At 40.0% G+C, this 14,707-nt stretch overlaps 1 protein-coding gene across 2 annotated transcripts in view; it reads left to right on the top strand.

The window, feature by feature from the left end:
- myo1ea (myosin IEa) overlaps positions 1–14,707 on the top strand; it is a 46,524-nt gene that overhangs the window by 6,043 nt on the left and 25,774 nt on the right. For both annotated transcript variants that reach the window (XM_068730393.1, XM_068730392.1), the window contains exons 2-5: positions 8,436–8,576; positions 9,659–9,748; positions 10,845–10,939; positions 14,108–14,195. In XM_068730393.1, coding sequence (XP_068586494.1) covers positions 8,436–8,576; positions 9,659–9,748; positions 10,845–10,939; positions 14,108–14,195 — 414 coding nt within the window. The remainder of the gene's footprint in view (positions 1–8,435; positions 8,577–9,658; positions 9,749–10,844; positions 10,940–14,107; positions 14,196–14,707) is intronic.

Raw genomic sequence — 14,707 nt, 5'->3', positions numbered from 1 at the left:
GAAGACTTTTGTTCAGGGATACAATGGCTTAGATTCAGCAAGAAGCTCTCTTTGAAACCTTTGTAGATTTTGACTTCAGTAATTTGCTTCTCTCCTGGAAGCTGTTTATTAAAGTGAGCTGCCACTGTAGCTTGTTAGTGCTGATACTAGAGGGCCTTTCTGCCCATGGTATATTGTGAATTAATGGAGGCATTATTATGTCGTCAAAAACATAAAAAACTGGGTTACTGACATAATCAAAGCCATCTTTAGTAAAATGCTAGCAACCCACTTAAAAAATGTCTTCTCTAAATGCCAAATTCAGTCTTTTTCTGCTCAATTTATTTGTCAAAACTCAAATTGGATGAGCCCATAATTTTCCTCTTGCGTCTGAAGAAGTGATGGAGGCATTAAGATAATTCATGAGTGGCAGGAAACACAAGAAAGCCCTGGCCATGTTTGGTGGCCTTTCACCAAACCAACGATTCACTCTGTCAAGCTTCCCCTTCCTCCTCAGATTCAGATTGAAAGAGTCTGCAACTTGTGTCTAACATGTATTCGGTTGCTACTAGGGAAGATGCTGGTTTGGATTTCGTTGATTGAAACTTGAGACTGAAGCCCTGTTGTGGTACAAGGCATGGCTATGAATGAGTTTCCACTGCAGATGGTTTGTTTACATTCAACCACTACTGAGGCTGCTTTAAAAAGAAAATGTACAGTACTTTGTGACACGTCTTCAGCAGAATTAAACCACGTTGTCTTTGATATTTAGTTTTATTAGCAGCCTTGTTGCCGTTGTCATCCACTTAAGAGACTGAGATTAAAGTTTAAAGTCAGCCGCTCGGAAGTTTCCAAGGTTTTACTCTACTCGGAAAAAGAAAAGTGCTGCCACTCATCACAAGCTGAAACTCTGTGTAGTTCCTTCTCAGATGTGTTAAAAGTTGTCCAGTATCTGTTTACACTTGATCATTATGTCCTCTTTCTCTAGGAGGGACGGTGCTCAGCCCTGCCCTGCAGGCACAGCATTATAACATCATCACAACCAGTCAGTCCTCATGTTACCAAATCCTAGCAGAATGATACACTTCTTTTCATTCCTCCCTTGTGTGTGACCTCAAGCAGCTCAGATCCACCACAGCATGAGAATTCAAGACATGGAAACAAAGCACACGGCTTGTTGATCTGCATTATTTATATTGTTGCAGTCCCAATAACATGCAAGTGGCCAAAGTCAAAAGTGAAAAGATGGCTTGTGCTCCCAGCTATCCTCTATTGTATGTGCAGGTGTGTATCACTTACAGGAGAGAAAAAGGTTTTTTCCTGTACACCATTTCCATTGACTTTGGCTCCAAGCCCTTGCATCAATAGGAGATTATTGTTTTCCACATACAGCGATTAAGCGAAGATATAAGTAATAATATGTTTAAAAAGAGAGACTGTATCCTTAGCCTAATATGTGAGGCTGCAGGCTATATATTTCTCCTTACAATCCGAACAGACCTTTCAGATATTTTTCCACAGCCAGTTGGCAAGTAAAGCAACAGGAAGCTTTCTGTCTTCCTCTACTGTATGTTGTTGAGCCAGATGTGACTGCATGTTGTTTGAAGTGGCACAAAATGTGGATTTGCTTCTTTAAAAAAAACGCTTTAGTCATCGAGCTTTCATTTTGTTTTTTAACTTTGAGAAATTCAGCCCCACAACTTGAATTTTATATTATATATTATTTTTTTCAACAGTTAGTTTAGAGAAAGTTTTTCTGCTCTTTGTAATTTAATTCTGTGTGGATTTACTCTTTAATGTTCCAGCCGCATCTGGAGATTTCAGCACTAGGATGATCCTTGAAGACTGTGTGTGTGTGTGTGTGTGTGTGTGTGTGTGTGGTGGTGGTGGTGGGGGGGGGGGGGGGGGGGGGGGGGGGCTCAGTGTGACCTTAATGAGCATCCCATACCTATGAAGTTCAGACCGGATCAGACTGCCTCACACTGTGGGTCACTGCTCCTCTGACACACACACACACACACACACACACACACACACACACACACGTTTATCTTCTCCCTCTACCTTGGAAAGGCCAACCATCTCAGTCAGCAGTTTCATCTGCCTCTGGTCCGATTACACGCAGTGAGTGATCCTGGATAAAGTGCAAACATAAGCAAGAGAGACCAGGTGGAAATGCTGTTTAAAGAGAAATACCATTTAAGATGTGTAGTTTAGATCAAACCAGATATGTTTTGGATTCCAATGAGGATTAGGGGAAAACATCCGTCAAATCAACCCACACATTACTGGCGTGAATGTGTGTTGGAGCAATTCGCTGACCTCTTTTGGCACAGTTAGTGGACAGTCTATCACATTATAGCTCTTTTAGTAGTTTGAAATATTGTCCTGTAGTAGCACTAGACATAAATAATGGCTATAAGCTTGGATGGTATTAATGTACAAAGGTAGGATTTCAGGATATTTGTCGGTGAATTAATGCTCCCCAAGACTCAAGCCAAGTTCCAGCATCTTGCTTTCCACCTGGTGATTAAAGCGAAGGGGATTTGCCACGAAGTTAGCAGGCTCACTTAAGGTGGACTGACCTTTAATCCAGCTATGCTCATTTTAGTGACAAGCCGCTCCTCCTCGTCATATACTTTAGACCCCAGTGAAAAATCAGGAAGGTATGAAAGTTAGCATACCATATTTTCTAAGATTGCTCTTGCTTCATTTTGGTATAGCAATGATCTTGCAGAGGTTTCAGACTTAAGTAGGTAATCTATAAAAGCATACATTTGGGTGCCTTTCGTGTTACAATAGAACATATGTGGCTGTGTGATAACACACTTGTGAGCAGGGAATGTTTGGAAAAGTAATCCTTGTTGGTGCATTCAAGGAAGCTCAAAAATCTGATAATTAGAGAGTTCACTTCAAATAGTATTTTACTCACAAGGTTTCCAAGTTTTAGGATTGTTGAAAAAGTAAAGATAGGGAGATAAACAATAAGCGCGCATCTTGAAAAGGACAATGTGAACTTGGTTCTCTTGTATTACAAATGTGATTCTCAGGTTGGAGGACAAAGTCTCCCAAAAATGTTTGAACCTATCAACAAGGATCTACAGGACACCGCTGTTTGACTATTATGTAACTTTGTCAAACAAAATGAAGCTGACTCATTGAGCACGATGATGGATTGTCTATCGCAACAAGTTTTAAGTCTCCGTACAGTGATTTCCATACTGTACTGAAATGAACTGCTTGAGGGAAGGAAATCAATAAAAAAAACCTTATGGTATAGTTTGGAAAATGGTTCTCAGTAGCCTAAAGAATACATGATTTTAAATGAATGGGCTAAAACACGCGAAACCACTGGCATGGCGCTTGAAGTGTTTTGCCTGTTTGCTGCATGAAGACTAAATATTTGATCTTTTAGAATATCGTGCAGAAGGTCATGTTACAGTGTGATCTCTAACATACATCAGGGAATAACTATTTTGTTATGTGAAAAACTGAGCTAAACAAATCTTGAATCATAACACATGTACCTGCTCTTAGTCAAAATTATCAGGCAAATACCCCCCTCAATGCTTTTACTGTGATTATAGATGCTGTTATTCTGATGGCGAGGAAACTCTCTTGTCTACATTTGAACCACATAATTGTTTAAAGATAAAAAATACTTTAAACTCTGCAAAACCCATTGCAAAAATGACAAAATGCAGGCATGAATTAGAGCATTTAGAAATGTATTTTAGGTTCCCAGAACAAAACAAAAAACAAAAGTAATTTCAAAGGACCGAGAGTCTTTTGGAAACTCTCCTCTATGACTGGAATTACCCTTCATTTGTGCTTTAATTTGTGACACATGTTTACCAAATTAGATTACTCGGGTCTTTGTCCATAGCTCTTTTGCCAGCAGGCTTTTCAAAACACTCACTCGTTGGTGAGTAGCCTACTGATGATAATACGGAAATAGCTGTCACATCTGAATCACTGCTGTTGGCCAGTTATTCATAGCCCTACATCCACATCTTTTTACATTTTACCACCAGGTGCTTTTGAACTATTCTAAAGAGGAAATATTAACAGCAGTACTATATCGTCATGCAGTTAGTGCATCTGAGAAATAGATGTTCTGTGTGTAAGGTCTGATTATTAAGTTTATTAAGAGGATGGATTATTATTTTTCAACACAACCTCAAAAACATTTACTGTGTGTTTATTGTCGAAGCTATAATTCTTGAAATGTGTCTTTATGATAGGAACGTTTTTGGAACAGGACGTTTTCAATCAACATTGACTTTAGAAATCAGGTCAAGTATGCTGGTACATGGTGGCACTGCTAATCTAATACGTGAGAGCTTATCAGACATGGGGTCTCTCCTAAAGCGGTCCGCTCCAGGCCCAAGTCAAAGTCACATCCTCTGAAATGCTTTGGGCATTTTCCTGGAGTTGCATTCAGTACATGAGCGGTAAGTCCGGCATGTAGCACTAAGAAGGCTGTGTAGTTAAGCCAGATTTAGCTTCAGAGGCTTCAACTAACACATCCTGCAGTTTATATTCTGTTTCTTTTAAAATGTTCTGATTTGATAATGACAAACAGGAGAGTCGGCATAGTCCTGTGCAGAAACTAATATTTCACCAGTATTCGATTTACCTTCACCACATGTCGTCCTCAATCATTTGCTTGTACTGAGGTTGTACTGAGGTTGTTCTCCAGACTTTTGGTACGCAGTGATTAACAACTTTAGTTGCTTCTTATTTTAGAACAGAGGAATTTGTTCTTATGGCTTTTATCCAGATTTGCCTCAGAGGGCAGAGCACAAATGTAGTCCTAACACATGGTGGACTGTGTGTAAGATCCTGGTGAGTGAAAGGAGAACGGCACAGAAGGGAGAAATGAGGGGAAAAGTGACGCTTATGATACCGAATCAAACCCAGCCATTTCCTGTCCCCCGAGCCAGAGCTGCTCAGCATTCTCCATATATGGTAATGGTATTTTCATGGAGGGAAACCCTGGGCTTATGGATCAGGACTGGTATTGAAATTCCTTTGTATTTAACTTCTGGGAAAAGGTCTGGTCCCATAGTTTGATTTTGGATGATCTGGAAGTCTTTGATTCTCAAAGGGGAAACTAATGAAGTTAAAACTGTCTTGTTCTTCCATTGATAACTGTTGTTATAGTATCTGTCAAGATAGCATATATTCTGATCAAACTGCCTCTGAACACTATATGTTAGTGATGTCAGATGCTCGGCTCTTTGATGAGTCCACGTGTTGCCGTGCTCGGGAGGAAGTCTGTGGTTCCATGGGGATGATGTTGTTATGGCCACCACATTTGTGCCAGACGTCCCTTGTGTGTGTGTGTGTGTTTGTACACTTATGACGCCTCCACCAAAGGCCACAGACAATGGGATTTCTTATCATAACACCTATATAATACAACTAATTGTGTTTTGAGTTGTGTGTGTTGCTGTTTTGTTTGAGGATAACTGGTTTGAATGGATGGACTTTGGTTATTTTTGTAACCACTAACACATACTTCATCTGCTTGGAAAATTCTTTGTGAGCGAATCCTCCCTACTGCCAACAAGTAATGGTTGGCTGCTGTTATGTTTACCTGCCTCTAAGATAAAATAATTTACTGTCAATCTGAGAATTAAACAAAAAGATGTTATGCTTAATGTATAATATGTATGTTGTACTGCCTAAACTAATATGTCCAATTCCCTTATAGGCATTAATAAAGTTATGATGTATTTAACATCTGCATACTTCAGTAACATCACAGTGTTACTGTAGGTTTAAATGAATAAATAAATATAGGAGTAAGTGAGCTGCCACTACCTCATTTCAAGCCACATTACAAGAAAATTCAGTAAAACATTTAGGGAAATATCCTATTCATTTTCCAGATTGATAAAAGTAGGTTAAATAATAATGTAAAAAGCCATTTTCATTTTCAAGCAGAGTGGTTGTTTCAGGCACCTCCCAGAAGTCTTTGTGTGTATATGCAGCTCTCCTTTGTTGTGCAGCTACTCCCTTAGTTTGCTGCTGTAAGTAAGAATATTTTCTTAGTCCTCTTGCCTCATTAAACAAGGCCTGAATCAAAACAGATGAAACAATCCTCAGAATATTAGATGTTTACCTCCTACATGTCCAGCTAATGACCTCTCCCTTCTTGAATCGGCACACTTTCATTCCAGACATAGCAGAGAGTGGTTAAATATAGCATTTTCAAGTGTTTTCTCTGTGGCTGGGCCAGCTCTCTCTCTTAATGTCTGCTCTTAGAGAAAATGGTTTCTTCTGTCAAAGTACTATTAATAAGTAGGTTGCAGCCAGTAATGGCTGGAATGAAAAGAGTTAATGAGTGATACAAGAAAAGTGAAAACAGGCTCAACGTCCGCATCCACAATCTTCAGTCCAAACAGTTTTACATACATTTTGCCTGAAACTTTCTTCTTACACTTAATCATTTGCCTAATATTATATATGATGTACTTGATGTTTGTGTCTCAATATTGTAAATCTACCTCTGCTTCCGTCTGCTATGTATGAACGACATCTATTGAATGTTTGTTCGTCCTGAAAGATGGATCTCTTCTTTGTGGCTCTTCTTTAGGTTTTTCCCCTTTTCCCTTTTTTTAGGAAGCTTTTCCTTCACCGAATCAAAGGTTTTAAGTATTGTAACTTGAACATATTGTAGATCCCTCAATGACAAAATATTTCAAAGGCAAAATTGACTTTACTAGAAGACTGGAGCAAGGTTTCTATGCATATCTTCCTTCTCCACAACCTGAATTTGCTTCTTTAGCTCCTATCACTCATTGTCAGGAGGTGCTTTTGTCACTGAGAGTGACATCAACCTGTCGTCGTTGCTAAGAAAGGAAGGAAGTCAGCATCTCTCTCTGCCGCACCTAAAAAGCAGTAAAACATGATAATGGGTGTGATCTGAAGAATTAATCAAGCTATAATTTGCTTCTCGCCTCCTGAGTGGAAAATACCTACAGAATTAGGGTGAAGAGCTGTAAACATTCCTCATCATCTCCCATGCTATGACAGAGTCTGTAAAGTGGTTTTACTTTAGCTGTTGTAAAGAATCAAGTCACCCTGAAGGATATTTAAAGCTTGCTGGCCCTCCCCCGTTGCTAAATCATTTAGAGTTAATTACTAAATGCAAAATGACTTTCCACTGGTTTATTTTGTATTGTGGTGTTACTTTGTGGATCAGGGTTTTGCTCTTGGTTGTTTTTGTTTCATCGACTTAATATCTGTTGTTGTTTTACTCACAGTTTTGGTGTTTTGTAGAGTGATTGTTTCCATAACTAAAGATTAGTCAGTGTAAATTCAGACTATTGTGTATGCATCGTTCATTCTTGCATATTTTATGGGCCGTATAATATTGAAATCAAAAGGACATTACAAACTCTTACACTCAAAACATAAAGAAGGAAACAGAATACAGTTGATGGTGTAAGTTTGTTCTTGACTTTGTAAGCAGCAGTTAAGAAAAGGTGAATTTAGGAGCTGTTCTGGATCATTTTACTGAACGCCACAAATATCAACCGCTAGAGGAAAAGTCATCACCAAAGTCATTAGGATTCATCCTCTGGGCACCACGAATGTCTGTAAACAATTTCATGGATATGTTTCCTCTAGTTGTAGAGATATTTAATTCTTTAACCAAAGTGATGAACCGACTGACTGACATCCAAAGAGACATTCCCCTAGCAGGATTAAAAATATAGATAAATGATATGTTGTAAGAATATATTATCTATCCTCTTCTGCTGCATCAAGTACAATATCTTGCTGTTGAAATATGACCGAATTAATGATTTGTTTCTCTCTGCTCCTTCCTCTCCAATCACTTGCTCACTAAAGAGGGAGGAAGTCAAGAGTTAACTTGTGTGTGGCTTAATGTTCTGGATGCTCTCTGCAGCTCTGAGTGGTTCTCCATCCAGGAGAAAGAGACTCACTCCTCACAGCACATTGTGACCCTCGTCCACAGTAGCCAGACAACACTGACTCATAGCGCATGATGAATGACCTCAGTTCTCCGGAGACTCACTCGGCTAAAACAAAAACAGGAACGTAGGAACAAACCACATTGTTAGGATGTGGACAAAAGTTGGGTCAGAGCATCTTTAACACTTGGACAAATAACACAAAGCACTCTTGGGAATCTGACCTTGCACTATTTCAAAGTAAACCCAGCGCATTGTGCTGCTGGGATCAGAAAATGTGCACACTTTGACTTTTCGTTGCTGTGATAATAACCATTTTCCCCTTGGTTTTCATTTTTGTGATAAAACCGCACTACCTCAGCCTCTGAGTGTCCTGTAAAGACGCTCTTCCTTCACGTAGCAGTGCGTCAGTGTCACCTTGATGTCAGGCTCTCGATTAGTCCACGTCGTCTCATTGTGTCTTTCTCAGTGAACTAACAATTGTACTTTGTATGTGTTTTGTTGCAGGGGAGCCGGGGGTACCGGTACCACTGGCAGAGCCACAATGTCAAACTCAGCGGAGTGGATGACATGGTGCTGCTCAGCAAGATCAATGAGGACGCCATCGTGGACAACCTCAAGAAGAGATACATGGATGACTACATCTTTGTATCCTTTGCTCACAATCGCAGCTCACACCCCAGCGAGAAATAGCCGAGCCCCTGTCTCATCCCTGCTATTCCCAGAATAGCTGAATGGTCATTCATAGTGTTGTTATAGCAGTGGAGTAATAGTGTCAGTGTTGGGAGGTAACGCCTTCCTCCTGAGTCTCTGCCATGTGCAGGGGGCAAAAGGCCTCTTTGTACGTACCTCCACCCAGACCCTTTATCTCCCACTCCTTCACCAAAGTCAGGTTTTATCTCACTGTGGTGCAAAATGTGAACAAAATGGTGTAAGAAACACTGGATGGCATAATGATGAAATCAAGTCTTTTTTTTAATCCGAGCATTGCTGCTATCTTTTTTTGATCTGCTGTCATTTTTTATTGTGGTGGGGATTTAAAATGGGGAGTTGTGATTTTCATACAGTACATCGCACAAATGCTAGGTTTAGGTTTCTAAAGTGCAGCTGTGGCCACACACACATAAGCTATTCATGATGTCAAATGAATGAATGAATAACCCCTTTTGAAAAGCAGTGCTGAGCAGCTCATTACATAAACTTCATCCTCTCTCCGGCAGTGCTCAGGATTATGAAGTTTAGTAAATGCTGGCACTTTTCGGTTCAAAGTCTCTGAGTCAGGCCTTTTGATTTGGGTCAGTAAATAGCCGTAACTGTGAGGTCCCCTTGCCAAGCCTGTGGGTCACTGTAGGCCACCCACAATAGCAGCTTTATTTGCCTTGTGTTGCGTTTTGGCTTCAGGGCATGAAACCTCATAGTGTTATATGGCCGGTCTATTCTCTGTCATTTGTAAGCACTGGATACTTATTTAGCCTCAGGCCTGATCACCAAATACTCCACTGCTGCAGTGTTGTACTCTTGACGTCATGGCAGCCTTAGATTAAGTCATTTCTCTTCTATACTATAATCTCTTTGTAAACATGTAATACAGATGTTTTGCCAGAGTGAATGTTTTACAATTCATACATAACTTTTGCACTTGCAATAAGAAGTTTTTTAATTTGGAGTTATTTGTTTTCTGCTGATTTGTTTGTCTTCCTTGTATGATCTTTAATGTATAACCTTCTCAGACATATATTGGTCCTGTGCTCATCTCCATAAACCCTTTCAAGCAGATGCCCTACTTCGGGGAAAAAGAAGTTGAGATGTATCAAGGAGCAGTAAGTAGGATACTATATGACCTATGAACACGTTTTCAATGGCTTCTGTTGTCTGAAAGATTCAGACCGGAAAACTCACTTCATACTGTAAAAGCACTGATATGTCTGGGGGTTTAAGATGGCAACAGTGTGAAGGACAAAGGCTTTGACATGAACTGGGTTAGTTGCAGTGCGAAGTTTCCAGTGGACTGGCGCAGATGTTGCTGTCAGAAACTTGACTCAACCATTGAGAACACTTGGCAGTACCTTCACAGCGCAGCCTGTTTGAGACTGCCTCCCCTCTTGGCCGGCCTGCTGAGAGTGGACTTGTCTCCTTAAGCCAGGGACACACTGAAAGACTTCTAATATTCTAACTGACTATGAAAACACTCAGCAATACACATGCCAGATTTAACAGTTTGGCAGATTACAGTTAAGTGCGGGTTTAGGTTTGCATAGTGTTATCAGCTCGAACTACAGAAAGTTCAGATTTGTTCAGAATTGTTTAAACCTAACAGTAAGTTACCGACGTTGGAGGGCAAACGATTTAGCATTTGTAAGCTATCCTATTTTGTTTTATTCAGAGCAGACAAAGGCCTAAGTGGAGTTAATATATATTTTATATTTTTTAGTGTCAACAAATGCTCCAAAAAGACCATATTCAATCATGTGTTAATCCATCTCGCACTACTTTCCTATCTGCCTGTCTCTTTGAAGAGGCTAGGTAATTTTCTAAAACAGCTGGCCACTGTAGTTTTTTGCAAATGTTATTCAAACAGGAGTAAATAGGGCATTTTTGGAGGATTATTTTCATTTGCGGATTAATACACATTTGGGGCTGAAGTGAATATTTATAGCAGCAGGCTGCTGTATATGTGGGATCAAGTCAAAATACAGTACATTGCCCATGTTCAGCATAATGCTGGGATATGTCACCCAGCGCAACCGTGGCTGAAGTGAAGTGTATTTTGACAACAACAGAGGTCTATGAAACAGAAGAATAGATATATTAAGCTTTGGCTACACGGACAACATTAGTTTTGGATTAACAACTTCTACAAAGTTACAAAAGCTGTTTGATCATTGATTTTAACTAAATTCTTTTGTCAACTCTCAGGCTCAGTATGAGAACCCTCCTCACATCTACGCTCTGGCAGATAACATGTACAGAAACATGATGATTGACAGAGAGAACCAATGTGTCATCATCAGGTAAGACTTTGAAAATACAGTCACGCATCATTCTCAGCCTTCATTGCACATCAAGAACTAATCACATGTGACAAAAAAAATGTATTGAGTGTTCATTTTATGAACTCACTCCTCTCTAAATGCCCAGGATAGGAGAGAGTGTGAGACAAAGACTTGAGATAGTAATCTATACAATGTGATCTGTGAGGTACTTTTACAGTGTAGCTGCTGCTGAGCCTCTGCAGGTTGTGATAATGGTTGGGAGGGGAACCGGAGAACAGAACAGGTTCCACAACATCATTTGGTACAGTTGATTGACTGAGAGTGACGTGTTTCTTTTGTGTTTTTCCATCATATCACTTTCAGCTGGAATGCAAATGAAGAGAAGGAAATGTACTTATACCCAGATATGAAAACAATGCACAGTTCACAGTTGGACGTGGCCTCAGTACAGGACCTGAGATGGGAACAAAGCAGCAGTTACAGTGAATATTTTTGAAGAACTTCCTGGTTTAAAAAGAAAGCAACAGGAAGAACACCTGCATGGTCCTTGGCCAAGAATCATTCTTTCTCTACATTTAGGGAGATTTTAGGTACTTTTACGGCCCGTTTGAGTTTGACTGTGAATGTTTTGGAGCTGTAAAGCTGCGGAGAGAAAAGTGTGGTGTCATGATGGGGGCTTTATCCCATTGGCCCAGTCACCTGAGCAGTGTGGTTGCTATAGTGCTTACCTCATGATGAATGACCCCTGCTTCAGCACTTTCGCCTGTTGTTTGGACAGCCAGCAGTTGCTAGTTCAGTTTCCCACATAAAGGCACTGAGGTGGATTTTGTAATTGACTAAATCAGCAAAAAAAAGCATGGAAGTGGTTTTTATGATGAACCAGGTCTCTGCAAACAAAGGCTGCTGTGAACTGCTGGGCAGGCAGTGTGGGCAGCATCGGCTCACGTTAGCGCTTTTCCACATTTACTAAGAAAATGTGTGAATTAATCATAAGGGGAATTCAGAATGACATGGTGGAGCAGTTTTGACAGTTCTTGTAGGGGAATTGTGACTTTTTATTGAGTTTATCTTCCTGCTATCTGCTTATTACAGCATGTGATGAATCGGAGCTGTCATCTGAGGACTAACCGCCTCACATCTGTTCCAAGCACAGATCAGAAATACACGATCACTAAGTTTGTCGACAGTTTCAACAGAGAGCCATGCATTTCTGTCTTGAAACATAATCCTGCAAATGAAAGCAAGTTTGTTCAGTGTTGGCTGGCTTATTACCTTCTTTTCTTTTGTCTTATTAATGGCCGCTCACAAGTCGGATGTGGAGGATCATCTTGGTCCTTGTTACTGTCAACTGACTCTTGGTCGATGGCTTTCATCCCAGTTGATTCTGTGACTGGCTTCACACACAGCTCATGTCCTCTACTTTCGGTGTTCATGCAGTCTTTTGTCCAGAGGCCCTGCTTGTTCACCGATGTAGTATTCCCCTCAGCTGTTGCACATGAGGTCATACACCACTCCAGTCTTTTGCTCATTCCTCTCCAAGGAACTAAGCACAGCACATCAATTATTTTAGGCTAAATCCTCTTCTTATCGACTGTTGAATTGGACCTTAAAACAGATTAACTCAGGCTTCCTAATCCTAAGAGTCAACTTGAACATACTGTACATGCAACTAGTTCTGTAGGAATGCAGTGTGCCTTATTAGATTTAAATCTAGAACTCAGTGTTGACTGTGCTTCCTTTTCATAGCTGATGTCAGTAATGATTTATGAAAGTTAATGCTTAAATCTTTGTGCCTCTGCAGTGCATTGTTTAACTCATGTCCTTGTTTGGTTAATAAATCTCTGCGGAAGTTAACAATGCCTTCAGCATTTCATAGCCACAACAATGAGACTCGCCCATTTTGGGGCCTTAAAATGAGACTCCAAGTCCAGCTGCAGCTTGTGTTGAAAAAAGCTCTTCAGAGAATAACTTTCATCAGGAAAAACAATGCTCTCAGATGGAGCTCTGGAGTGTTTTTTTCTGACATTAAAAGTAAAACAACGTATCAGTTTTTGGTTGTAGTAGGTGTGCAATGAGGAAGCCCAAACAATGCTGAAGGATTTGGAAGAAACATGGAGGTAATAGGGGGAGGGTCACAACCATATAGAGACTGCTGTGTAATAGAGTGGCTCCCATGACTTCCTCTGGCAGCCTCTAACAGTCTGCAGCTGTGTTTCTCACAGAGGCTTTACCGACCTGACTCTCTACTTTAAGGCACAGAGAGAAGAAAACAGACTTCACCGTGATTCACGTCCAAACCTCATACATCAAAATAAATATGACACTGGCAAAGCGAAAGGCAAAGGGGAAAATAGACAAGTGTAGGATGACAGGGAAAGAAATGAGGGAAAAATCTGTGAATGTGACTAAACAGAATTAATGTCCTTGTTGCTGCAGCATTCATTTGGCCAGATGTGCTGTGGCCTAACACACATTTAGCTTCTGAGTGGAAATTTGCTCCTAGTTGCATAAAACACATTTTGGTTTGTACAGTAAACAGAGTGTGTACACATGAAAGCAGGAGTTGGGATTTCCCCTCTTTATTCAGCAGGTTCAGCATAACTGATGGGTTATAAGTCATCTTTGCTTAGGTGGACACAAAGATGCAGACATGCACACCAACACATACAGAAACCTGCAAATTCAACAGTCAATTGCAATTACTCTTTACTGAAGTTAAAATGTCTCCAGTGTCTTACAACATGAATAAAACAGTAGTTGTGCCTTAATATAAAGCAGGATTTTATAATTTTAATAAAGAATATGTACAAATACTATCTTCATTGGTGGGACCTGGAATTCAAAAGTAACCTCATCATCATGACCATGTTTACCACAGTAGTTCAATCATGTAACCAAACCACCTACAGCTTAAAAACTATAAAGCATTATTTCCTATGTGTTGGAACATTTTGTGAGACTGAAAATAATGGCAGCATGCACATACAATCACTAAAAGCACAAAACTGTCTCATTCTCCATGCCGAATGGTTAAAACGCCAAACAACCACTCAGGTCTGCATGACGTCTGAGCATAAACTCAGGTATCACATGCTATTAGTTATTGTATTAGGTGGATTTAAATTTCTTTCTGCGCCGATTGTAAGAATGTGAAAAGGCATGCTTAATTTTCTGTCTCTTTTTCAGTGGAGAGAGCGGAGCGGGGAAAACTGTGGCAGCCAAATATATCATGAGCTACATCTCCAGAGTGTCAGGGGGTGGACCTAAAGTACAGGTGAGAGGTGCTGCTTTTTTTTTCTTCTTGTGAGGACGGTATGTAATAGATGCATGAGACGTTTGAGATTTTTAAGATGTTGAGCTGCATAGATGGAATGATAATGTTGGACATGCTGGAGCTGAAACTCAATGTTACATGTTGGGGAAAGCATCCACACACTTCTCTGCAGTAATCATTCATAGTGGCAAGCTTTTGATCAAGGTTATTCAAGTTGAAGAAGGTTGGAGTGTAAAGATGCTTTTTCTATCGTTATTATTAGTATTACTATATATTCAGTGGAGTGGAAATTAATTTTATTATGTAACATTTTCAAATGAATGGGTATCCTTCATAACACATCCTACTTCTTGAATCATTCACAAAATGCAATCTAATGTAATGGCACTGCAGACTTTTATGAAATCAAACAACCTGTTGCTTCTTCATTCCTGCACATTTCTAGTTAGAACCAGATCTTCCTCTTATCATCCTCCTCCTTATACCCCATTATCAGCCCATCAGCAGCCTCT

Source organism: Cebidichthys violaceus, unplaced genomic scaffold, assembly GCF_023349555.1.
Source record: "Cebidichthys violaceus isolate CVI_PGR_0920_01 unplaced genomic scaffold, fCebVio1.0.p SCAF_5, whole genome shotgun sequence".
NCBI classification, from domain to species: Eukaryota; Metazoa; Chordata; class Actinopteri; order Perciformes; family Stichaeidae; genus Cebidichthys; species Cebidichthys violaceus.
This window is presented reverse-complemented; position numbering and strand designations above follow the sequence as displayed.